At 35.4% G+C, this 25,015-nt stretch overlaps 1 protein-coding gene across 6 annotated transcripts in view; it reads left to right on the top strand.

Moving 5' to 3' along the window:
* PARN (poly(A)-specific ribonuclease) overlaps nucleotides 1-25,015 on the top strand; it is a 66,930-nt gene that overhangs the window by 144 nt on the left and 41,771 nt on the right. For 4 of the 6 annotated variants that reach the window (XM_068699931.1, XM_068699934.1, XM_068699933.1 and 1 more), the window contains exons 2-18: nucleotides 188-265; nucleotides 1,102-1,181; nucleotides 3,377-3,444; nucleotides 3,535-3,616; nucleotides 5,467-5,527; nucleotides 6,271-6,436; nucleotides 7,036-7,101; nucleotides 7,862-7,900; nucleotides 9,594-9,636; nucleotides 10,324-10,404; nucleotides 12,235-12,291; nucleotides 13,323-13,400; nucleotides 14,545-14,588; nucleotides 15,025-15,067; nucleotides 16,809-16,884; nucleotides 18,865-18,975; nucleotides 19,061-19,130. In XM_068699931.1, the coding sequence (XP_068556032.1) occupies nucleotides 188-265; nucleotides 1,102-1,181; nucleotides 3,377-3,444; nucleotides 3,535-3,616; nucleotides 5,467-5,527; nucleotides 6,271-6,436; nucleotides 7,036-7,101; nucleotides 7,862-7,900; nucleotides 9,594-9,636; nucleotides 10,324-10,404; nucleotides 12,235-12,291; nucleotides 13,323-13,400; nucleotides 14,545-14,588; nucleotides 15,025-15,067; nucleotides 16,809-16,884; nucleotides 18,865-18,975; nucleotides 19,061-19,130 (1,243 nt within the window). Of the gene's footprint in view, nucleotides 1-187; nucleotides 266-1,101; nucleotides 1,182-2,163; nucleotides 2,301-3,376; nucleotides 3,445-3,534; nucleotides 3,617-5,466; nucleotides 5,528-6,270; nucleotides 6,437-7,035; nucleotides 7,102-7,861; nucleotides 7,901-9,593; nucleotides 9,637-10,323; nucleotides 10,405-12,234; nucleotides 12,292-13,322; nucleotides 13,401-14,544; nucleotides 14,589-15,024; nucleotides 15,068-16,808; nucleotides 16,885-18,864; nucleotides 18,976-19,060; nucleotides 19,131-25,015 lie in introns of those variants that run through there. The other 2 variants (XM_068699935.1, XM_068699932.1) reach the window with 2 other exon arrangements.

Below are 25,015 nucleotides of genomic sequence, written 5' to 3'. Positions count from 1 at the left end.
TTGTCTCGCACCTCGCGGTTGAGGGCTCCCCTGTTGTCCCGGCTTCCCAGTTCCCCTTCCTCTGGCCTCAGGCTCTCGGCAGGGGGCGGCCCCGCGCCGCCCCTCGCCCCGCAGGGACAGCCCTGAGGGGCGGCGGGCGTGCGTGGGCCGCGGGCGGCTCAGGCGTGATTTGACTTTTTCCCCGCAGATTTTAAGGATAACCTGAGCAAAGTCTGTGAAGCCATCGAAGAGGCGGACTTCCTGGCCATTGATGGGGAGTTTTCAGGTACAGTCGCGTGTTCTGGCAGTATCTGTGCGGTGTCAGGTGTGTGAGTTTGCTGTGTGGTATATCCAAGTGTTGGCTTGAAGTAGCTGAAGCAAAGGCTACCGGAAAGCGAAAAAAACATTTATTCTATGTATCATAGCATGGTTTTGGTCAAGAAAAGGAACGTGTCGTGCCCACAGTTCTACTCTCTCCCCACAGTAATTTTAGACCACGTTAATTGATTCTCAGCTGCAGCTGTCAAATAAACCTCAGGGAAGAAGTAGAGATTTTTGTGCCTCATGAAAACAAGAGGTTGGGATAAATAAGGGAGATCCTGCAAGCCTTTGGACAGGGAAAGAGACCAGTAAAAGACCAGTTTTAGCTTTGGGATGTAGTCTTTAGGCAACCATGAAAAGAAAATATGATTTTAAAATGGTTTCAGTAGCTGTGGTGATTATGGAAATACAGTTAGTATTTTGTATTGCTTAAGGTGGCTAAGTCATTCAATGAATCTCTACTCTGCACTCTAAACGTTTTGTAGTTTGACTTTGATCCTCCATTGTGTTGTAACATCAATGTTATGTTACTGGTAGAAGATGTTTTCATGTTAGTATCTCGTTGGATAGGAACCAGACTTCTGCAGCAAGGCTTTACTGCTAGAACAGTACTATTACATTGGGTGTCTTCTCTGTTGAAGATGTATGTTTTTACACAGTGGAAATTTGTTCTTAACTAAAATACTCTTAACATGTATTTTAAGCAAAAACATTTTTTTTTAACTTACCAGTTGTGACATTGCTTAGTTGTGGCTAATTTTGAAAAGCTTACCCAAAGCCAAGTACATTCTGCTTTTTCAGGGATCAGCGATGGGCCTTCTGTTAGTGCATTAACCAATGGCTTTGACACTCCAGAAGAAAGGTATCAGAAACTTAAAAAGGTAAAGTTTTGTTTACCATGACTAAAATGAAAATGCTGGAAAAAAGTTACTTAGTTCTGAATGGAGACAATGATAGAGGTCTGTACAATTAAGTTAAGTAGAGCAGATAAGGATTGCTTGTTTCATTGTCCTTGCTAACACAAGAATTAGGGAGTGTTGCATAAAACTGGTGGGAGTTGTGGTCAGAACAAAGGGGCATGATTCTTTGTATAAGAGATAGTGGATATGTAGTGCCTGCTATCAAAGGATGTTGAGGGTGTTAATCAGTTTGAAATGGGACTAGGTAAGAGAAATTCAGTGACAGAGAAACTACATCAGGACAAAGGTCCTTCCTGAACTACCTCCCCTGAAGCAGGAACTGTTGCTAAGCAAACTGAAATGCAAGTTGCCACCACGTCTGCCTCTCTGCATGAGCAGGATGAGAGGAGAGGGGAGAGAAGAGGTGCTAAAAGAAGTCAAAAGAGTCTTGAAAAACAGCCAAATGATCATGGGAGATAACATGTAGCATGTGAGCATCTAATGGTCAAAACTGTGATGTTATCGGTTGTTTTTCCTTTCCTCTTCCCCCTATAGGAGAGGGATCAGAAAAGAGGAGTGCGAAGTGTTTTAGCACATACTGTTTCTTGAGCTGCAGGGAGTCAATAAACACTGCTTACTATTATTTTGTTAAGAGGCATTGCATCATGAGGGAACTGCTGGTTAGTATTCCTATTGGTCCTCTCTATTAGGGGTAGCCATTGAGAAACAAGAACAACAAATGGCAAAAACTAAGGAAGAGGCTGTAGCTTGAAAACAAACAAAAAAAGACAAAAAGTGACCCAGAAGAAGACACTAATGGAGACTGGTTTCTGAAGAGCATCCAGTAAGCTAGTGGATGCCACCTGCTATTCCTCTGGCTCCATATGAGAAAGGCCAGGTGAACTTAATGTTAGTTTATTTATTTATTGTTTTTTATGCAATGGTACGTTCTTACGTATAATATTTTAGAGACAACTTGGAGACAGGAAAAGCTATGTTAAGACCACAGGAGATCTGCAGTCTACCAGCCTTCCCTCTGGCATGTGTTTGTAAAGGCAGACAAAGTCCAAAAGGTGAACATGCGTGGGCATCATTATGCAGGTACCTGGAGTTCTTTATGCATAATTTTGGATCAAATAATTCAAAGACTTCTGTGGCTCCTCCCAGTTTGGAGACCAGGCAGATAGTTAATGTAAATGGGGCTCCTAGTTTGCTTGTTGTAACAGAGCTTCTGGCTACTGTTTATGTACCTGCAAGAGTTGCCATGGGCTGGAAGCCCAAAATGTGCTAGAGCCACTCAAGACTTTCAGAGCTTCAGGGTAGCTGATGATTTAGGCTCTGCAGGCACAAACAGTCTGGTGTATCTGAGCCTAACCTGAAATTTTGTTATGATCTTCTTAAAATTTCTCTTTTGCCAGCCAGTGAATTAACATGATTATTGATATTTTTGATCTTTATGCTCAGAGATTAGAAGATTAGTGTTGTATATCCTGTGACTGCCCAATCCCCCCCCCCATGACTGAATTGAAAGTTCTATGTGTTCATTGTGTTTAAAAGGGCTATTTGGCCCTTAGGAAGAATGAGACAGTGCAACCAGGATGCTTGTTTATTTTCCTATACACCTACAGCAGCGTTCAAAACATTTCCAATACTGATTCAACACTTGTGAAATAGAGGACAGGATGATAAGTATCTGTCTCATACTTCTATCAGTGTTAGCCACATGTATTAGAAGGATATTAAAAGTATTATCATACATATTTGAAAACAATATGCAGCCAGCATCCCTCGTAGCCTCTTGACACACTACTTGGAGTGTAAGTGAATGTAATAAGGTGAACTGACAGCTGCTTTAGGTACACCATCTTATTCTTGTGTGTGAGCAACAGGTAGAGAAATACAGGATTTCCATTAGTTCTTGTGTGTTTAGGGAATAAAAATGCATTCTACAAGTCATCTTTAGGCAGTAGTGTGATGATCTCTAGGTAAATGGGATTGAAAACTAGTTAAGATCTGATGAATTTACTTCAAAATTACCAACAGAGCAAATGTTGGTTATGAAGATCCAGATCTGTTTAAATTTGAAATGAAGAGAAATACCTACTCTGGGTGCACCCCGGTTATTTTTAAATGTGTACAGCTTTTATTCTCATGCAAAGTTTTCCTTTCCTTTCCAGCATTCCATGGATTTTTTGCTCTTTCAGTTTGGCCTTTGCACTTTTAAATATGACCACACTGAAGACAAGTATGTAATTCTCTTATTCCTTGCTTTGCTCATTGAGAAATTTATAAATATAGATAAGATGTATTGACATGCAACTCATCTTTTTCACAGGTATATAATGAAGTCATTTAATTTCTATATTTTTCCAAAACCCTTTAACAGAAGTTCACCAGATGTCAAGTTTGTCTGTCAGGTTAGTAGAAAAATGATCTGAATTTTCTTGGGTAAGATATACCTGCAGGAGGCTTCTAAGTAGAGGTTTTCCTGAAAATACTAAATCATTGTAGAGGGAGAAGTGGTTGGTTCTTTTGACAGTTTTAAAGACAGATAAATTTCTGTGTTTGGTGTTGCATTCTTGAAGAAGAAACAAAAGCATCAGTTAAGAAAAATCCTCCCAAATGAGCTTCAAGGGAATACCTGTGGCTTCACTTAAGTCTCATTGCATGTCACATTGTATTCCCTGTTGTTTCTGGACTTGGAGACAGTGTTTCAAACCTGGCAAGATGATTCTATTTTTTTCCCTTTGTCTGACTTCCTGTTTCCTTGCTCTTTCCATTTCTATTCTTTATTCTCAATTGCTTATCTCGTTTTCATTGCTTTCCAAACTATTGCCAGCATTTTCCTGGTTTCAGATTTTTTCTACTGAACCGTATTTTTCACTCTTTTTCTATGTAATTCGGTTTTTCATCTTTATCCCTTTAGTGTATTTATTCTTACTTTGTAAGTAAAAAATAAATCATAAACTAATGCAGAAATTATAGTTTGAGATCAGTGTTTGAGGAAACGAAAGGAAAATCTAGAATATGGTCTCCTTAAATGTTGCATTTAGCTGAATTACTGAAACTTTCTACTCCAACTTGCTACAGCAACAGAGCTTTTTGTTTATTACATCTGTTTTTCCTTAGGAGATGGTGATGTATGTATTTTGTGAGGAAAATTGTAATAAAAGATAGATACCTAAAAAGTCTTTAGTGAGCTCTGTGCTTGGATTAAGTTTATCGGGTTGTTACCTTTTTGGCCTGAATGGCTAGACAAAGAAATATGGTCTCTTAGTTCATTTTGATTTGGAGAAATGAGGTTGTCTTCTACTACAACTTTTCTGTTCAAACAAAAAAAGAGCTAAACAAAGCCTCCTTATTCAGTTAGCAATAACACTTCCATTTAATTCTCTATGTATTATTATGTATTATTATGCAGTGTTATTACTGTAAAAGCCAAACATACTGCTTATCCTAGATGGATTTTTTTTTTTCTGGGATTTGAGACTTACTGCTAGTAATTTCATTCCTTTTTGTTTGTTTTCATTGTATCTGTACTGTGTTTCTCTGTACTGTGTTTTCCTCAGTCATTTGGCTAAGTTTTGTGCTTGGACAGGTTAATTCCTGTGTGATCTTCTGTCTATCCCCTGGATGTTTGTTTTGATTTTTAGACTTTAATAAAAGAGCGTAAGTGCTTCTTAACCAGTTATTTAAAATGAAACTGTGGATAACTGCTCTAGATTTAATGACACTGAACAGTGCAAGAAGAAATTTTGGACTGTCTATGGTAGGACTCTAACGGATAGTATCTCAGGCAGTAGAGAAACCAGGCTTCTCATTGCTAAAACTTCAGTATGTATTCTTTGAGTCATTGCCTTGAAAAGTTGTCCAGTTTTGAACTTGGTTGTCTTGATTCAGAAAACAAAGCCAATGAAAATTCACACAATAAGTAAAGTTGAAACTAGTGTTTTCACTGGCTTTTTTGTTGTTGATGTATCTTGTGCGCATATATAGCATTGAAACCCTAAATTGTTTAAGGTTGACCCATGTGTCAGAATAGCTTTGGGAGACACAGCTGATTTTGTGATACCCTATAGAAGCTGAAAGTACATAACAAAAGTAACGCAGTTTAAATTTGCTTTGGCTTCTTTAGGTTCACAAACTTAGTTGCTCGTGATCCAGAACTTACTACAATTTCTTAAAAACTTAAGTAACTTAAAAATAGTTGATCTTTGTAAGCCATTGATACTCTTGCCAATTGTAAAGTTATTTTCTTTTGTTACAGAGTTCAAGTATAGATTTTTTAGCAAACCAAGGATTTGATTTTAATAAAGTTTTTCGCAACGGTGAGTTTTTTTTCTTTCTATATCTGCAAAATTTATTCATTTCTTCATTTTATGCAAAAAGAAAAAAAGGCAGCTGTTCACAGTATTCTCTTATCACAAAGTGAGTTCTGTAACTGTAATTCTAAATTATTAAATTCTGGGTATAATTCCAAATTATTCATATCTGGTTCTAGAATTATGCTGATAGTTACTCCCTTTTCAAAAATTAATTATATTGAGTTCAACTGAATAGAATTCCTATTTAAATAAGTACTTAGTAGGTTATTTTTCTTTGCTGACTAAATATAAATAGATGAGTAATAAATTACATTACAGGGTAATGGAACAATTGTAAGGCCTTTAAGTAACATTTTTAGAAAAGGTATCAGTGCTTTGTAATAGGTGCTACTGCAGTTTATCATCAAAGCATTGCAAATATCAAGGAAGAGAAGTGCCAAATGTTCCTGTGATCATGATCTACAGCTCTGTGGGTTCTCAGGCTTATGCTTTGTGTGGATGAGGCATACAGATCTTAAGAATCCAACAGTACCAGCTAATCTCACATGTGGTTGAAAAAAGCTTTTATACCCATAAATAGAGAATGGGATCTAGAATGGGTGACTGAAAGAGCGGAATGTGTTTTGAGCTTTCAGGGGGGTAACATTGGCAGATTCTTGGTTAGTAATAACTCTTTCCTAAATCTACATCCTTAACCAAGTTGTAATTATTATGAGTTTTTAATCTTTTTTTTTTTTTTTTTTTAGGAATTCCGTATTTAAATCAGGAAGAAGAAAGACAGCTAAGGGAACAGTATGATGAAAAACGTTCTCAGGCCAATGGTGCAGGATCTCTCTCCTATATTTCTCCCAATACCACAAAATGTCCTGTCACAATTCCTGAAGATCAGAAAAAATTCATTGAGAAAGTAGTGTAAGTAAAATTTTCTAATATAAAACGAAACTTTATTATGCATATGGTGATATTACAATAAATCATAACTCTTCAAATATTTAGTTTCCTACTGTTTATGATAAAATATTCTGTGAAAGGAAAGACAAATTAGAAAATACAGAGAGAAATCCATTATGAGTTTCTTTTGTTTAGCAAAAGAAACCCAAACCCTTTAGTTGGCCTTCAACATAAAGAGGTGTAGAATTTTGGTTGTGCGTGTTTTTTATCTGATGGCAATCTCCTCCTTTGTAAAATGGAACAGAGTTAGGGGAAGAAACACTTAGCTAATTATTCTACTAAATCAGTATCTACCTAGCAACACTTAATGGTCTTAGGTGAAAAACAAGACATCCCCCCACTAAAGTGACAGTTTAATGCTTTCTTCGATGTTGTTGAAACTAAAACATAAACATGTTGACATAACATAAACATAGTGACATGTTTGTAAATTGAACATTTTTTTATGTTTAAGTGTTTTCTTTTGGGGAGAGCTGTAAACATCTCAGCAAAAAGAAAACGATAGCTATAGGGGCAAATCATCTATTTAATCTTTTTTTTTTTTTTTTTTTTTTTTCCAGGGAACAGATAGAAGAATTGTTAAAGAATGAAGAAAATGAAAGTTTGGAGCTGGAGCCATGTACAGGGTCAGTTTCTGAATTTGTCTTCTAAAAATGATTTTTTTGGCTATATTGAATTAGGGGAGTTACAGGGAAGAAGAAAGACAACCTGACCTGAGCTAACTGTAACAAAAACTATGCTTGACTTATCTCTGAATGTTGAGAAAGCCTGGTAATCTATATGATTGTCAAACTCTGCTTTATGAGCCGTAACTTCTGCCTGCAGTGTCAACATATGTAAGTATAGCTAAGAAGTGTCTCGCATACATAAGCCTACTCTTGTAGTTGCTGTAGTGCTCTATAAGCATTGGAGATGCATTTTATAAACAACTTCCTCAAATCTATTGAGCTATTAATTGTTTTGTTCATTGTTAACACCGTGTTTTAAAATGGTTTCTAGTGGATCTCCTTCCCAAACTTACTTATTAGCCTATTTAGCTTTGGAATCCAGATGTACAATTATTATCTCAGGGAAAAAAAAAAGTTATCCAAACTCAGAGATACTAGAGCATTGTGAAACTGGAGTACGGTTACATTGCTGCATCTATATTCAGTAATCATGAGTGCAGAATGTTTGCTTGTGAGAAGATACATGAATAGCTGTACAAAATGTTCCAAATGCCTTCACAACTTGGCAACTGACCTACAGGTCTTGGTATGAGTGAATTACACTCTTAACTTAAAAATATTTCTACAGAGGAACTAAAGCAGGCTTTATTTGAACATTATTACTTTGAAACACAAATGTAAAATAAGATTTAGTAACATAATTATCTTTTGGTTTTAGATTTCAGAGGAAATTAATTTATCAGACCTTGAGCTGGAAGTAAGTTACTGATAATTCTGTCTTACTCTGTAATTTCAGTATTTACGATTAAAAAAAAAAAAGGGGGGGGTGGAGGAGGGTGAAAGCTGATCTATTTAATCTCAGAGGTGATTAATTTAGTTCTTTTTTTCCTTTAAGATAAGATTTTTGTGGTATTCTAAAGATAAATTGCATTAAACTGGTTTGTGATGATTCATTTGAATATTTTAAAGCTTAATATTTTGTCATTCTTGTCTAAAACCTGTGAATAGAACAGCAAAGTGCAGAAGCCTAGAGTTATGTAATAAAAGCAATTTGACAGGTTTTTAGTGAAAATGAAAGTGCATGTGCTTAGATATGTTGTGGGCTTTACTTGGAAAAACTTCTATATTGCTCATATTAACACCTAATTTTTCTGTTAGATGCCAAGTATAACCATTTTTGACCTTAAAAAATCCTAGTTCTAGTGGCAGTTCCCCTCTTCTGACTTCCTTTATCCTATATCTTTGCCTAATTATATATCCTAATTATATATCCTATATATATCCTAATTATATAATATATATATAATTTCTTATATTACAAGAAACTGTAAGGCTGTTTGAGTAGGGCTTTAGAGATGAGATTTTGCTCCAACTACACTAATAAAAGGTAGAAAATACAATGGAATTTTTTTATTTTTGTACATCAAGTTATTTCAGTGTTGTAAACAGTATCTGGCACTGTTACTTGTACTGGAACTGGATGAAATAAAGCTGCTCTTTATAAAATGGAATCTCAATAAGTGAACTTGAGAACTAACTTGAGAACAGAGGTGTTTTCAAGAATTTTACTCTGTGTTTTTGAATATATTGATAAAATATCTGTAGCTTCCAGTAGGACATGGTGTTATGCTTGTCTGATGTTTATTCTTGCATCTTCTCGCAATGTATAGAAAAGTGTGTTCACAAACTTTTTTTTTTAATTTTCAGCTTTGTACGCTGTGTGGGGATATTGGTGAGAGAAAGTGAAGTTGTGAAGTTAGCTTGGAGATAATTAAAGCAGAAAACAATGAGGTTATTGATTGCCCTTCTCTCTTGAAGGGAGTGACGCAGTCCTGAACTCTTCACAGGTCACTTTCTCTTTTCAAGAGCTCTGTTGTGGAAATGTTCTGATGCATCCAAGGTTTATGACATGAAACAGCTTGAAAGTGAATCCTAGGTTGAAAATTATGTAGGAAATCATGGTGAAGAGGACGCAATAGTACTCTAGTATGTGTCCTCTAAGGACTCTTTGGTAGTTCTAATACTACAGTTTCTCTAATACTAGATTTAGTAGTAGCCAGAGGATGAAGTTAACATTCTGCTTCTGTGTGGGTTATATAATTGTGGTTATTTTTTTATGATGGGAAGATCAGAAGATGCCTTAAAAACAAGGCGTGATATTCTCTGGCCTTGCTAGTTGTTGGGTGTTCTGTGGCAGCACTTTGGTAATTAAATGTGGTTGCAGTGCAGTGGTTAGCAGAGCTAACCAAATTTATATTAATATTTACTACTAGAGCTTACTATTAGCAGGAAACTCAGAGTGGTTTATAAATACTAAAATAAATGACATGGTAATGGCATGCTGCCACCAAAGAAGCTGGCTTGTGGCTGCAGACAAATGAGAGCTTTCCAACAAGTGTTTTGGTTTTATAACTTCTTACATTTACTTTTTCATGTGTTCTGATATGTAGGTATCCAAAAGGTATCCATGTTGAAACTCTGGAGTCAGATAAGGTAACTAGGCAAGTTACTGCCTGTAACATTTTTCCTGTTGAAATTGTACTTCTCAATTTTACTAACATTCCAGATCTCTAGGTCTGACCAAAAGTCCTGATTTCTACATCCAACTTGAGCTTTGTTATGCAAAATGTGGAACATCTTAAATAAAATATGATTAACTAGTTTCTAGTCTTTAAATATGAATTATATATGAATTATATTAAGCCACACAAGTATATGTTTATTACTTAAGAATTTAAAGAGGGACACCAAAGGGTACTTTAAAATGCAGTGTGATATTTAGTGTTGGTGAAGAGTATGTATACGGGTGAAAAGTGACTCTTGATCTTATGAGAACAATAGTGTCATTGCATACTGAATCCTCCCTTCACAGCTCAAATCTCTGTTTCAAAAATATTTGAAAACTGTTAGCTATAATGAAACACTGATAACCTTTCTAAAAAGTAAAAAGTGAATTTAGTAAAAGTTAGATTTAGTGGGTATATATAATACAGCTTTCTAAATTAGACTTTTGAGTGTGGATGATAAGGTGGTGCTTAAAGTGGAAACAGTCATGTTACCAAGCTACTGCTGCTGAGATATGACTTAATTTTCTTTACAATTTAATTTACAAAAACTTGCAATGGTTGTAACTATGAACTTCTTAGACTCATTCCTCAAATTATACTTTTCTGATTTTAGAAAGAGAGATATATTGTTATTAGCAAGGTAGATGATGAAGAACGAAAAAGAAGAGAACAGCAGAAACAAGCAAAGGAACAGGTAAATATTTGCATTAAGTTCCATTTCTTTAGTTTGAATGAAAGAGAGGGGGAGAATCTATGAGTTCAATCAGCTCTGTAAAATTGCATGTGATAGGGTTTGGTAATATTTCCCTTTTGCTTGGCTGTAGCTGTTGAAAATGATTCTCCAAATTCTACTCAGATATATTTTGCTTTGCAGTATAGCAAAAAGAATTGCAAGATACTCTACAAAGTTTTAAAGAGTAAGTAATTGTAGAATACTTAACCTATATTGTGGAGCACTGGATTCCTCCTTACGTGAATCTGCTCTGTCAGAAAAGCAAGGTCTAGACATAGGAAACATAGATGAATTGCATTTATTAGTGCTCTACAACAACAGTCCTTACAAAAAGTCTTGCAAAAATTCTGGAGCAAGTGTTCGTATTATTTTGATTTGCAATCTGACCTTGATGTAGTACACTGTTTAAAAAAAAAAACAAAAACAAAAACAAAACCAAAAAAAAACTTGCTTGCTTTTAGTTGTACAATTAATGTAATCTGATTTTTCTTAATAGAAACATGCTACACACAACTACTATAGTAACAAGTTGACTGCAAAGTCATATGTGGTATTCAGTCACTCTCAGCTTTATTTATGGGACTTGATACCAAGTCTGAAGCAAGTTTTTGGGAGTCTTAAGACTGAAATTGTGGCTATGGTTGATCACTTGTCTTGTCATTTGTGCATATCCGTTTCAAGATAAAATCAACTTGCATGGCGTGAATAATGTTTGCATGCAGAATCCCTCTTAAGAGGGAAGGAGCTATCTAATAGAGACCTTATCTAAAGTGGCATCTCTTCTTGCTGAAGGAATGTTAGGAACAACTTATTACTGCAGTAGACTTTTCTGAAGCAGCTTTTTTAGGTGTATTAATCAGTCTGACTACTGGCATTAAGAGCTGAACTAAAATAACAGTGAATGCTTTGTTGAATTTCACTTACGGTTGAGCAAAGACAAATAATGCAAGGCAGAAATTACTTGAAAAAATACTTGAAAAAGAAGAACCTATTGGGGGAAAAGTGCTTTAAGTGAAACTAAGCTGAAGAATGAAGTGAAACCGAAGACGCATAACAGTTTTAGTATCTTCTTGAGCTGTTTACAGTCTAATAACTGGTGAGCACTACTGAAAATACTGTATAGACAACAAATCGGGTATAACTTTACTGGGTCTGGTTTAGATGAAGCTTACTTTCCTCGTAGCAGCATATGTGGTGCTGTGGGAAAGGAGGAAGGAAGGGGGGATGTTTGTGGTTATGGTGTTTGTTTTCCCAAGCAGCCATAAAGCAAGCATACTGAGGCCATGCTTCCCAGGAAGTAACTAGACATCTACTTGCTGATGGGAAGTAGTCAATGAATTCCTCTTTTTGCTTTGCTTGTGTATGGAGCTTCTGCTTTTCTTATTAACCTGTTGTAATCTTGATTCACTTGTCTTTTACCCTTCCTTCTACTTTTTTTTTTAATTATTATTATTAATATTAATTTCTCCCCAGTCCCTGGGAGAGGCGAGTGAGCAAAAGGTAGCATGGGTACTTGGCTGCTGGCTAGAGTCAACCTACAGCAGTAGCTTGCAACTTGTCCAACCTTGCAGTGAACCAGAGCTTTATTATAACTGGAATTCTCACCGGCATCTGGCTTTGGCCTCATGTATTTTCCAAACATTGACATTTCCGTTGTGGTCTGCTCTTGCTTATATATGAGAAAACATTTGAGCCAAACAGGGATTAAAATTTTCAGTGTGCCTGTTTACAGGTACTATTTTGACAGTATTTGCATTTATATTTCACTAATGCCAGAATCTTTGCTTATAGGAAGAACTGAATGATGCGGTAGGATTTTCCAGAGTTGTTCATGCTATTGCAAATTCTGTGAGTAATGCGATTTTTAATGTACCTTTAGAAAAATAATTCCAACAAAGGCTTATTTTGTTGTTATATTTTGCAAGATAAGGTGGAATGCATGTTAAAGTTGTTTCTCTTTTTAGTATTTTCTTTTTTTCTAGTTGACAGTGTTACATGGCTTACAATAGGTTAGTATGTTAGATTAAGTAAGCTCATAAACTGATTGACATGTATGACCTCATTACCTGTAAGAGTCAATGGCAGTGTTTTTTTTTTTTTTTTTTAAACAAGATTCTCTTAGGTAACTAAGCTTTCAGGTTTTTCCTATGTTCCAAAAAGATTGTTTATTTTTCCCACAGTTAAATGCTTAATCAGAAAAGGTCATCTGTGTCTTTTCTACTTACATAGTTTAAGTAGGCTATAGTTTGACATGTGTACCTTTCAGCCTGATTTATTTTCAAGTAGTTGAGACAGCCTGCTTTTGAGGTAACAGATGTGTGTGCGTATTGTTTTCTTTAGCTAAGGAAGAATGCATGGAAGTAGAAAAAGTTGTCATGTCAAATGAAGCAGAGTTAACATTAAAAAAAATTTTTGCACTTTTTCAAGAAGGAACCTGTAAAGCATCTGGCATGAATGTTTCCGCACTGTGAGAAGCCGTGTCACACCCTTAATAACTGTCATATGTTAATTACAACCATAAAGAATATATTGTGATTTGTTGTACAAGCTGTAAATTAAAAGTTAGCAGACTGACATATTACTTTAATCTTTAATACATTAAAGTTGCGAGAAGCTTTCTTAGTGTTATTTTCTACTTCTCATCATTTCAAGCTGCTGCCGAAGGCTGTGATAAGTGGTTGGGAGTAGAGGAAAGAGAGGAGTAGCAGCCCACAGAGAATGGAGGAGTCTGTGGGGCAGGTGGAGAGCAAGTTGTGAGGTTTGATTTCTGTTTCTTCCCAGCTGCTCTCAGTTAGCATCTGTGACAGGTGCTTTTCACATACTGTCCTTGCTTTGTCCATGGCTGGAAGTGTGACTAACATTTAACTTACTTTTCACAGGGCAAGCTTGTTATTGGGCACAACATGCTGCTTGATGTTATGCATACTATACACCAGTTCTATTGTCCTCTTCCTGATGTAAGTGATCTTCTCAGTGTTCAGATGATGACATAAATGCACTAATACATGTGTTTAATATGAGAACAATAGAGTTTTTTAAAGTATTTTAAAAAGAACACTTGTGGCTTCAGGGCTACTGCCTTATTTTCTTAATTCTTCATGTAGAAAGTTTAGCTGGATTCTTTACTTTTTTTAAAATGTTTGGGTTAAATGTTGAAAGTGAATTGTGCCTTCTGCACATGTCTGTTAGGCCTTCAAAATCTACTTGCATAAGGGCAGATAAATGTAACATAAATTTGTTAGGAGACCGGACTGGAACTTGTATATTATGTTATTTTTTCTGCTTGTAGTTATAAAGTTGGAAAATGTCTTTAAAATATAGTAAAATTAATAGAATGATAGGGAATCTCATAACAGAAATTTATGATGATATCCATTAGGTTAAAGAGCTGGAATGCTTGAATAATTGGAGGGAGCATGCATTCGTGACTGCCCCGGGGCAGTTTGACAATTCATGGGTGCAGTAGTCTTACAATTAAGTCAGGCTAAGTAATGCGTTGGCACTGAGGATGGTGTCAGAGGAAGCCAAATGTTTCATTGGAGGGATGGGCTACATGGTAGTTTTATTGCTTGTGATCTTCAAGGGCTTGTAGATGTTATGGGAAAGACTTGATTGGTGGGTGAAAGCAGTCTGGGACATGTTCACATGGTGTTGAACAGAAGCAGTCATCAGTTATGCCTGCACTTTTGAATCTTGGGAGAACAAAACTCATAGGAGAAGTCATCAGTCCACCTGGAGTGATGGCTTATCTTCCAGGGACACATTTAACACCGGGAACATTCTTTCAGGCATTTAAGTAAAACTGTTGTTGCAGGTGGAATTAGAGGTAGCCTAGGATATAGGATAGGATAGGGTATTGGAGGTGATAGAATGCTTCTTCCTTGAATCATGAACAAACCAGAAATAATTAGTCTGTAGTCCTGTGTAATTGGAGGTGGTATTTATAGCGATGCTGACAAATGCGTCTTATGAAACGTGAATTTAGTCACTGTATCTCAATTTTAGAAGCCAATTGGATAATTGTCTATTGTTAACTATCATCCTGGGACTGATAAACAGTTAATATATTTGGATTTTACTTTCTTGTTACTGTTAATTTAGGACCTAAGTGAGTTCAAAGAAGTAACATCATGTGTCTTTCCCCGGTAAGATCTTAGTTCAAACTTGTAACTTCGATATTGTTTTATCAAGCTGATACTGTTTGTTGTAGCACTGTGACTAGAAGTAAAATTTTGAACAAGTTAAATACAGTTTTAAGTGTTTCACAACATCTCTTTCACAAGAGTAGTGGTAGTCTATTTATTGGCAAAAGATGTTTTTGGGTACCCCCTCGTTTTCGGCACGATGATTGGCATTTTGAGTCTGCACTACATTTGGAACAAGATTTGCTACTGATTGCATCTCTTTCTACTTAGTTAATGGACAAAGACAAGTAATGTTTTGACTGCTCCAGGACCAGAGAGTAATGTTACAGTAGGGTGAAACTGCTGATTCCCAGCTAATTAGCCAAAACATTTTTGAGGATTTGGTGAAAATGACATTATTGTGTTTCAATATACTTAACTCTTACTTTGTTTCTAGGCTATTGGATACAAAACTGATGGCAAGTACACAACCTTTTAAGGTAAATTAATGTAGTATTATAGAATGATTTGAAGATACAAATTTGCATTATGTATATTGAAAGAAATATTTTCTTTGAGATAAATGTCTAACAGTTTTTTTCTGCAATGCTCCTTTTTGTGTTTAAAAACAAATAAAAAAAATCCTTGACCCCTGATTGAAACTTCTGAAAATTTTGGAATACGGGCTTTTACATTTGTACAAGTGATATGTATTTGTTGCAGTTTTAACATAACAGCAGCTCTGAATTCCAAAATGTACAGCTTTGGCTAATTAAAAATGTGATTAGATATGTATTTGTATTGTAAATTAGCACAAAACTGCATACTTACTCAGGGTAGGGGAAGTGTTACTCAGGAACAGATTAGACACAAAAGCTGCTTGTAAATGCAAAGCTTCAAAATACTGTGAATCTGACTCGGATTTGTCTAGAAAATGGCCCTGGAACATCATTAGGTTCTACTACGTCCTGTGGGTAGTCCGCAGGAGAAAAAAAATTACAGGTTTCTCTTAAAACTTTTTTCAGTATGAGTTTTATTTTTCCAGGGAAGATGTATTGACATAGACGAGCATATTCTTGTGTTCTCCTGTATAGCTATTGAATTAAATATTAAAAAAAAAAAAAAAAAAAAAAGTGCTGATGGAGCAGCATCTCTTTCTGCATACTTTTCTTACGTAAGAATATTGCATAACAGAAAATCTCATTAAGATCTACTTAGATATTTTCAAGTTTGTCTTGAATACTACTGTAGTAATAATAAGGCTTTTGTATTCTGAAAAGTAATAATCCAGCACAAGTTTTATGTTTAGTACAGTTATGTTGATATTTTTAGTTTTTACAGTAGATGCTCAGGTTTTAGGCAACTGTTGCCAAATGGCACTTTGGGATGCTAATGCAGTGCATGAGTTGAGTTTGCTACGGAATTCTTCATACCTTTTCAGACCAGAGACTTGATTGTAACTGTAAACAGCTGTCTTGATTTAGAACCAAAGCAAAACTTGGTCCTCAAATTTCAGCCAATTCTGCTTAAGAAATATTTTGTGTGATATTTTTGGTTTTCTGTTGCTGTTGATTCTGCATGGTTTATCCATTGTACTGGTTGACAAAGAATATTTGATTATTCAATAATGTGAATTAAGTTTGGTTTACATAAACTTAATAATCTGGATATTTTTTAATGACATTGTATGTGCATAAATTATATTCAGTATTGCATCTTGGCTGAGCAGAAGTAGGATTTGATGAAATGAGCTTTCTGACTGTAAAACTTCTTTCCCTGTCTTTGAACTACTTAAAAATGAGCAGTATTTACACATACAAATGTTCAAGAATTTCCAGTTGGCAAGCACACCTCGATACTCACCTTGAATGCATTCAAACATTATGATTGATATTTAGGGTATTTTACCTTGTTCTTTGTGCTGCCTTCCCTTACCACGCATGCCCTGCATGGTGACAGATTCAAACAGAAATAGTATTTTGGCATAATTTGACCTCAAGAATTCTGAAGAGCATTAATAAATGCTTGTAAGTCAGAGAGAGTATGTTGTAGGCTAGGCAAGTTAACTTTTTAAAACTTGTCTTGGCAGACTTCTCTGGTGTTTTAATTTGAAATGAGGCTGTGTATAAATCCTTAGAGGACACAAGGTGGCAGCAGTAAATACTCATTTTATCCTACTTGATTTCAGTTTTCGGAGAAAATGTGCTTGGCACTGGAAGTTAATGCTGTCCTTTCTTGCAGGAGATCATTAATAATACGTCCCTTGCAGAACTGGAAAAACGTTTAAAAGAAGTTCCATTCAGTCCTCCTAAAGTTGGTAAGGATATATCAAATGAGTCTTCTTTTGGAGATATTTTCCTCTAGCAGAGGAAAGAGAATGTCTTCATTATTTTCATTGTTGTCCTGAAATGTGGGTTTCCCTACTAATATTTAGTATTTTGTTGAAAAGGACCTTAAAAAATAAATGAAGTTACTTTTAGAACTAGTAGTGGAAGTCGGTAGGAATCCTTGCACTTTATTTCAGATAATAGAAGAATGGGAGTATTTCAGTGAACAGCAGCAGTTCTGTCATCTTCTGATGATGGCATTTGTTCTTTAGCTTGATTTTTGGTGAGTAACTTGAAACTCTTTCAAGCTGTTTAATTTGTTTGTTATAGTCCTTCAGATTGAAGCCAGAGTACCCTGATAGGCACTTGAACAAAGAAAGCCAAGAAAATTTGCAAGTAGCAACTATTTTTGTGTGTTCTAGAAATTAGCTAAGTTCCTTTAGAGCTTTCTTTGCTTTGAGGTGAAAGAAAGGAGATGTTGTCAAAGGACAAGTTTATCTCAAGGTTCTGGAATTTCTCTTGAGCTGCTGGTTTAGAAAGAGGGCAATACAGAACAGTAGAGTTTGTTGGGAGGGAAAGTCTATGCTTAATCAAAATCAAGATGAATGATACTCTTTATATTGCTGAATGTGCACAGCAGATGCAGTTAAGCTGTAGTAACAGGAGAGAGAATAAGATGTATGACCAATTTTTACTTTTACAATCTTGGACAAAGACCACAAGTCCCTTATGCCTAGACCGAAGAAGTACATGTACCATGCACATGGAGCGTACAGTAATTGCATGCAGACCTTCTAGTGTTGCGTCCCCTGTAGCTTCTCCTGAGGATATAACATAATTTGGCAGCTGTCAAGTATTCTTTTTTTGCTCATGTTATGTAGAGTTATTATTTTACCTTTTTTTTTTTTTTTTTTGAAATTTCTTATCTTGAGCGAAATATGTTCCTATAGGTTAACCCAGTTACAAGGGCTCATCTGAAAAATGCCTGGTGTTTTGTTGCTCATTTATCAAATTTGGATTCCAGTTTCTTTTTAAAAAATATGACAAGTATATCTACTTATTTACATTATATAAGTTATGATAGTATTTCTGTATTACTGTTTTAAGTCCTACATGTATGTATGTTTCACTCTTGTTTTAGCTTTTCATGCTATGATAGAATATAATAAATTAGATGAAATCACAGAGTTTACTCGTCAGTCTGTACCTTAATGTAGAGGTCACAATTCAGGCTTTTTAAACAGTTAACTGCATTCTTCCGGTCCTATCCTCAGTATAACTTTTAGAGGAAAAGGAAACATCTTTCTAGAGGCTGATAAGCTAGCTACCAAGGTAAAATGACTTTTATGTTGGGAGAGGGAAAATTTTAACTAAAGAAGTGATATGCACACGCATCTCTAGTAGTGAGACTTAGGCATTCTTGGATGCTTCTCTTCAGACAGGTGCATATTGAGGTTTCGGCCTTCAGGGATGATTCAAGGAATACTTTTCAATACCACAGAAACACCATACATGTTCATCTATAAGATAACCTTTAGTCACTTAGTTGCATCTTAATCATTTAGATAGTTTAAAAAATCTGGCCATAGTTCAACTGGATAGCTAGCAAAGGGGTTAGTGTTAGTTTTCAATCAGCCTGAGTGACTGTTCTCTTAAATACAAAACAATCATGAGAAAATGAGGTGCAAGGGGAAATCTGTCACTGTATTTGTATTAATATTCTGTTGTAGCTAAGTAGGCCTGTGAAAGAGGAGATTAATAGCTTTTTAATAGGAAGAGGTTTTTATCCCAGGAACCTATTCTTAAAAAAAAAAAAAAAAAAAAAAAGAGCTGTGCTTGGTTCAGAGTTTCTGAAAATCATAAAACTTAGTACAAATGATACTGTCTGACATTATAAATATGGGGGGTAAACATACACAGCTACATTTAACTCATGTGACATTTGTTCACAAAGTACTTTTTCTTCTCAGAAAGTGCAGAAGGATTTCCAAGTTATGATACCTCTTCTGAACAGCTTCATGAAGCGGGATATGATGCTTACATTACTGGACTGTGCTTCATCTCCATGGCTAATTTCCTAGGTATCTACCTAATCTTTTTCAAACCTTTTCCTGAGTGGTATCTATAGCTACTCATTACACACTGATTTTCTTCTTTTTTTATCAGGTTCGTTCCTCAGTCCTCCAAAAAATCATGTGTCTGCTAGATCAAAACTCATAGAACCCTTTTTTAACAAGTAAGTAGTTGCTGTATTAAAAAAAGAATGCTAAAACATGGAAATATAACACTAGTCTTAGAATATGTAACTCTGGCATAATGGCTAACTTCATGTTTCTTTACACTTCAGTTTTTTGATTGACTTTCTTCTTCACACTAGTAATGCTGCAAAGAGGCCAGAATTTCTACAGTAAATACCTTTTCTTTGGAAGAGAATGGTTTACTTTCCACTAGCCTGTAAAAGCAAACTTAAAAGAGAATTGTACCTAAGTTGCTTTAATGGTTTTGTCCATGCCATTGTTGAGAATACGATTATAATTTAGAAAATTATTTTTAGAGTAATCTTTGGGATTAGTGGAAGAGAAACTGGTCAAGTGTTCTTTGTTGTAGGACACTCTCTGGGACTGCTGATTTGTTAACACTAAGTATGGTTAAACAATGTGGAAAAAATATCTGAAATAACACAAAGCTATTGTATTATCAGGTAATTGATTTTTTAAAGGCATAGTAAGTACATATAATTAGTAATTTTATTGGATGATGCTTTGTTCAGTATTTTTGAATTAGATGTTCATGCTAGTACTTGCATGAGTTACATACAAGACTTGAGAAATCTTAGGAGTCTTTATGGATGGTTTTTGATACAATAACCACTTGATTTGAATGTAACAGTTGTGATAAAATTGGTCAGTATAATTTCATTTTAAGATAAGACTTGTCACAGAGTTGTGTTCTGTAACACCAACACAGACAAGCGCACGCGTGCCAGCTAGTAGATGCCATTTGCAGAAGTTATTTTTTTAGTCATTAACCAATATGCTTTTTCAGTTCTTCCTAGAGATGGATATCTGTAGCAAGTAAAATCTAAGGCTTCTAAAATTGTCACAACAATAGGTTTAGTTCAAGTTTTTCAAGTAATTTAAATTGGCTGCTTTAAATGTGGCATTCCTCCGACAACGGCATTTCAAGGTTTTTAGAGAAAGCCTACCATAGATTGTAAATTGGTCTGTTTTGGCTTCAGAGTTAACACTGCCTAACTAACAAAATGGAAAGTTCCCAAAAAATTATAGGGAGAAGAACAGCTTTATTTTTTTTTCTTAAGCAAAAGCTGAAAATTACAGTTTACAAAAAGGATATTCATCCATTCTGTCATTATTCAGAGCTTGTAGCTTCTTGTTTCTGAAAGGCTATTTATATTTTTTTGAATCAAGGAAACTTGGAAGACTTGCCATACTTCACTTTCACATGAACTTACTTTAATTTTGCTGTATTCTGACTAACATCTGTCACCTTACCTCAGAGCTTGGAGGTGAGACTATATCACCTTTTCCTTACAATGAGTAGGCCAAGGCTTGCATTTTTCAAAGCTTTTTTTTTTTTAATATAAATAATAGTAATTAATATTAATAATAGTAATTTTTTTAAATTACTATAATACAAAATAACAAACCAGAATAAGGTGACTTTTTTTTTTTTTTTTAAGATAAAAGTACACACCAGAAGCCAGATCTGTTGGATATCTAAATGACCAAGTCATCTGCTCTGTGCAGTATGTCCTTGCAGACCAGATATCTATTTACAGCACTTGGTCTCTTTAGCATCTTTAAGTAGCATTGAGGGCCTATGCAATTTACAGAGTTATCTTAAAGTCCCCAGTAAGTATGTTGCTTATGGGGCTTTCTTGCAGGTGTGCTTGGGGCTACCGGGTAGCTTTCTGCTACTCCTACTTTTCTCTAGTTTGTGGTCTAGCAACATTCCCTAGCTGAGCATCTTATCTTCTTCTTGGGGAGAAAAAAAACTATCTTCCTCCTTCCTCCAGAAGTTCTACCTGATCCCGTGGGCAACAGTCAGAACAAGGAAACCTTTTTCTTTGTGCTGTAGTCATGTTCTTCAAGCAAAATACAAACTGCAACATGCAAACAGTAAGCTAAATTAATAAAAGTTTGTGTGTCACAAAAGCTTTTCCTAAAGAAGGTGAACAGAGTAGTTCTATTATTTAGAAGCAATGTTCTCCATTTGAACTATCAAGATAAAGCTTTGAAAAATGTTCTTTAAACCAGACCACTTTATGATTCTTTGGGTTGCGTATAAAGTCTTAATTTCAACGTATCTGAATTCTTCAAGTTAATATTTAAACGGGTTAGACATGAAATTTTTAAATGATTGGTGTGACTGATAGGATTTTGGAAATGTTTTCTGTTCAGATAGACTTTTCACTAATGTGAACAGTGGGAGTAAATTGAAAACTGAAAAATTGAGCTTTGATTCTATTTATTTATTTATTTATTACAAACAAATATTCCCTTTATTTATTCCCTTTGTTTATTCCCTTAACAAAGGGAAGGTAATAACTTTTTTTTGTTTGTTTGTTAGCTTGACCTCTTTAATTATGTCACTACAATAATAGAACTTCTTGGCTCGCTGTTCAAGAGTGATGTCCAGCAGCATATAGGTTAATTTTCATGTGGGTTAATGATGAACGTAGGTAAAATCTTTAGTTTCAGCTTCTTGTAAGAGCAGAACTAATTAAAACCAAACTTTCCTTTAGGGTTGTTGTGTTCTTTGTAGATATAATGGAGTAAGCTATATGGTAAACAACTTGTAATCCAAGAATTCCAGAAAGACATGCATTTCTATAATCTTTATGCTTCGTTTTATATACGCAGTCTTTGAAAGTCACCTGCTGTAAGTAATCCTTCTAATCTTGATGAATTTAAGAGTTGAAATGATAAGACTTTGTATTTTAATATCTAAGCTATTATTTGTATAGTTCAGGTGTTTCATCACGTATGGTGGTTCTGTCCTGTTGAGCAGCTAAATTTCCACCACAACCATTCTCTTGTTCACCCTCCTCTGAAGAAGAGGAGGGGAGAAGAAAGTTTGGTGGAAAGAAAAAGGCTCATGGGTTGAGATAGGGATAATGTAATTAAAGTGAAAATAAAAAGGGGGAGGGGGAGAGGGGGGAAAACAAAGGTCATGGGGAAGCAAAGAGAAAGGGAAACCAAACAAACAAACCAATTATTCTCTACTTCCCATCAACAAGCGATGGGAATTGAGAGCTATAATTCAGATCTCTCTAGGTTATTTGTATGTATTCTTTTCCTTTTGATGTAGCTGGAGGTGGAAACAAATGAAAACACCATGTTTTACTGAGCTGGATAGCATGATAATCTATAGAGGTAGAAATTGTCTTAGAAATATATTTTTCATACACAGGGATATCAGTAACCAAAATCTGAAGTATGTGCAAATAGCTTGGTTTTGTGCTGTATTTGTGGGAGTCAGATTCTCCAGCGTGTACTGCAAATCAGTTAATTTCTCTCTGCTTTTATATGAATTTAATTTTCTTCTCAGAAAAACTGCAAAAGAATGTCAATGTGCTCTTCTGCCGCCTGACCGGTAGCTTTTCAAACACAGTGTACAAGTAAACAGTTGATGTGCTTTCAGCCATGTGTGGCAGTGCTAGCAGGACTGGTAAACCCATCTGGGTTTAAAAAAAAAAAAAAAAAAGCCTTTATTTAGCTGCATTGGTTTCTCTACAGAGTTCATGAAACAGCTGTGAAAACTTTTATCCTAGCTCAGTGCAGAGGAAAGATGTTGACTACTTGAGACTACTTACACCTTGCTGTGAAATGTCCTGCTTGTAGCCTTTCTCTCCTTTTACTTGAATTGCCGCAGAAGCAATCAGCTTTCAAGTAGCTGACTTAAAACACATCAGAGTTCCTAAGATGTTGTTGTACATTGAGAAATAGATCTCTGACCATGTGATCTGGTTGTAACCTCTAAACAGATTAGGAATTAACTTTTTTCTTAGCTTGATTAATATATTTAAATAATTACAGTAATAATTACAATAATTACAATAATGAAAACCAATGCCATAGCTACAACTTCAAGAACCTAGCTAACTTAATATAGAGTTTGTGTTGTCATACAGAACAACCTTATTACTTTAAATTTTTTGCAGATGAGGAATCTTGCAGCCATAATCATGGATAAATGATTACAGATTATGCTGCAGCTCTGTGCACATGATCCATATGATATAAATTAGTGCTACAAGATGTCATTGCTGCTGTAACATACTTGAAATGCACTTAAAATCAGTGTTTAGACCACTTCTTCAGGGAGTGTGTGTGTATGTGTTTGTACGTGTGTAAATGCCGTTTAGAGAAGTTCTTTGACTAAATAGATAAATGTAGGACTGATGCAGGGAATGAAAAACTGATCTTAGTCTCTGGCATATGCATCTTTGGCATAAATCTGTTTTTGCTGTTTGTTGGGCCTTGTATTGCTTTCCTAAACATCATAAAACCTGGGTGAGGGTAGCTTACCAAGAATTTTTGCTAGAAGTTTTTGTTGAATTTTAGTAAAATTCACCCAGTTGTCAAGTTGTCCCACACTGCCTCTTCGTATTCCCCCTTCCTTTAATTTATTCTTGTAAGGTGTACCTTTATGGCTTGGAGATAACCATGATATGAGCAAAGCCTCCTGTCCATTTTTTGTCTGGGTGGGTAGCTTTTTGTTTGGGAGCAATAGCACTGTGTGTCCTGTCAATATTACTCTGGATCTCTAGGAGTTGTCAAGGAGATATCAGAGTAATGGCTTTTTTTGGTTCCTTATGGAATCTGTTCTGAAGCTTGCCTGGTTCTCAAGATGTCATTCCTGTCCCCTTTAGACAAGTGGCTGTAATGAAGCCAAAGTTGTACAAGTAGGGCTAAGGCTAAACCTACGAAGAAACTCTGACTCCTTTGTAAACTGTCTCAATCACTCAGTGGAATGTTAGCATTGCTAAAATTTCTAAAGTTAATTGATCTGAATGTTTCTAATGTCTATTGATGTTAAATAGTGCTTTGGGATTCCTCAGTGCTCAGGGGCACAATACACATTATGTCATATTTGCCCTGAGGCTTAGGAAGAGAAATTAGATAGGACAGTGTGCACCATAACTGCTGCCAGCTCTCTGAAGACCCTCTCGCTCACATCTACGCCGATCACAAAATCTGTTTCCCCCCAGTATTTTTTGCCTAAGTATTTATAGTAAAGACAAGTTACAAACTGCATTCCTGGAGACTTCAGTGATACAAGTAACTGTAAGAACATTATGTTCAAAATCATAAACACTAATAGTGAATATAGTAAGATACAAAGGATACAAAGGGAATTACAGATCAGTCTACATGCTTAATACGTTGTTATTATTATCTATTTACAGGAGATTTTTATTTACTTTAATAATGTAATTAATCTGGTAAACATTTTTAAAGCTTTTCGAAGCCATGATAGAAAACATTTATTTTAGCTTCCCAATGAATGTAAAGCATTGCAAATATTTTGTAACAGTACTGTAGCATCTATGCCTATAACAGGATTTAAGACTACTTTTAATTCTTGTTTTGGAGGAAAATATTGTATGAACTGAATATGAGCTTATATGGAAAGCATTTCATAAGTGTTGTTTGAAACCATTTAATTACACGTTAAAGGGCAAAAAGAGTAACCTGGTTGAGCTCCACTAAAGAGTCATGTTGGGTTTTGCAGTTTTAGGGTTTTGAGATCAATTCTGTCTAAAGCATGATGCAATGCTCAGAACACAGGAAAGAATACATGTGTCTGTAATGAGAGCTTTTACCTTGTCTGCCATGAACCTGGAATTTACTGCACAGAGCTACTTCTCTCATTTGTTCATTTCCTCATTATTTTAATAGCTTTCAGCAGTAACAGTCAATGGGCTTGCAGCTTTTTAGACTTCTTTTTTGAATAAGTAAAATTACTGTCAAGATGTCAAATAATTTCTTGAATCTGGATTGTTAAATAGTGGATTAGACTTATTTGTAGGGTCTCTTTGTCTTATTATAGCTTAAGCTATGTTTAGGATGTTAAAGCCCACTTGTAGCTACCTTG

The sequence above is a fragment of the Anas acuta genome, chromosome 15 (genome assembly GCF_963932015.1).
Source record: "Anas acuta chromosome 15, bAnaAcu1.1, whole genome shotgun sequence".
Lineage (NCBI taxonomy): Eukaryota > Metazoa > Chordata > Aves > Anseriformes > Anatidae > Anas > Anas acuta.
This window is presented reverse-complemented; position numbering and strand designations above follow the sequence as displayed.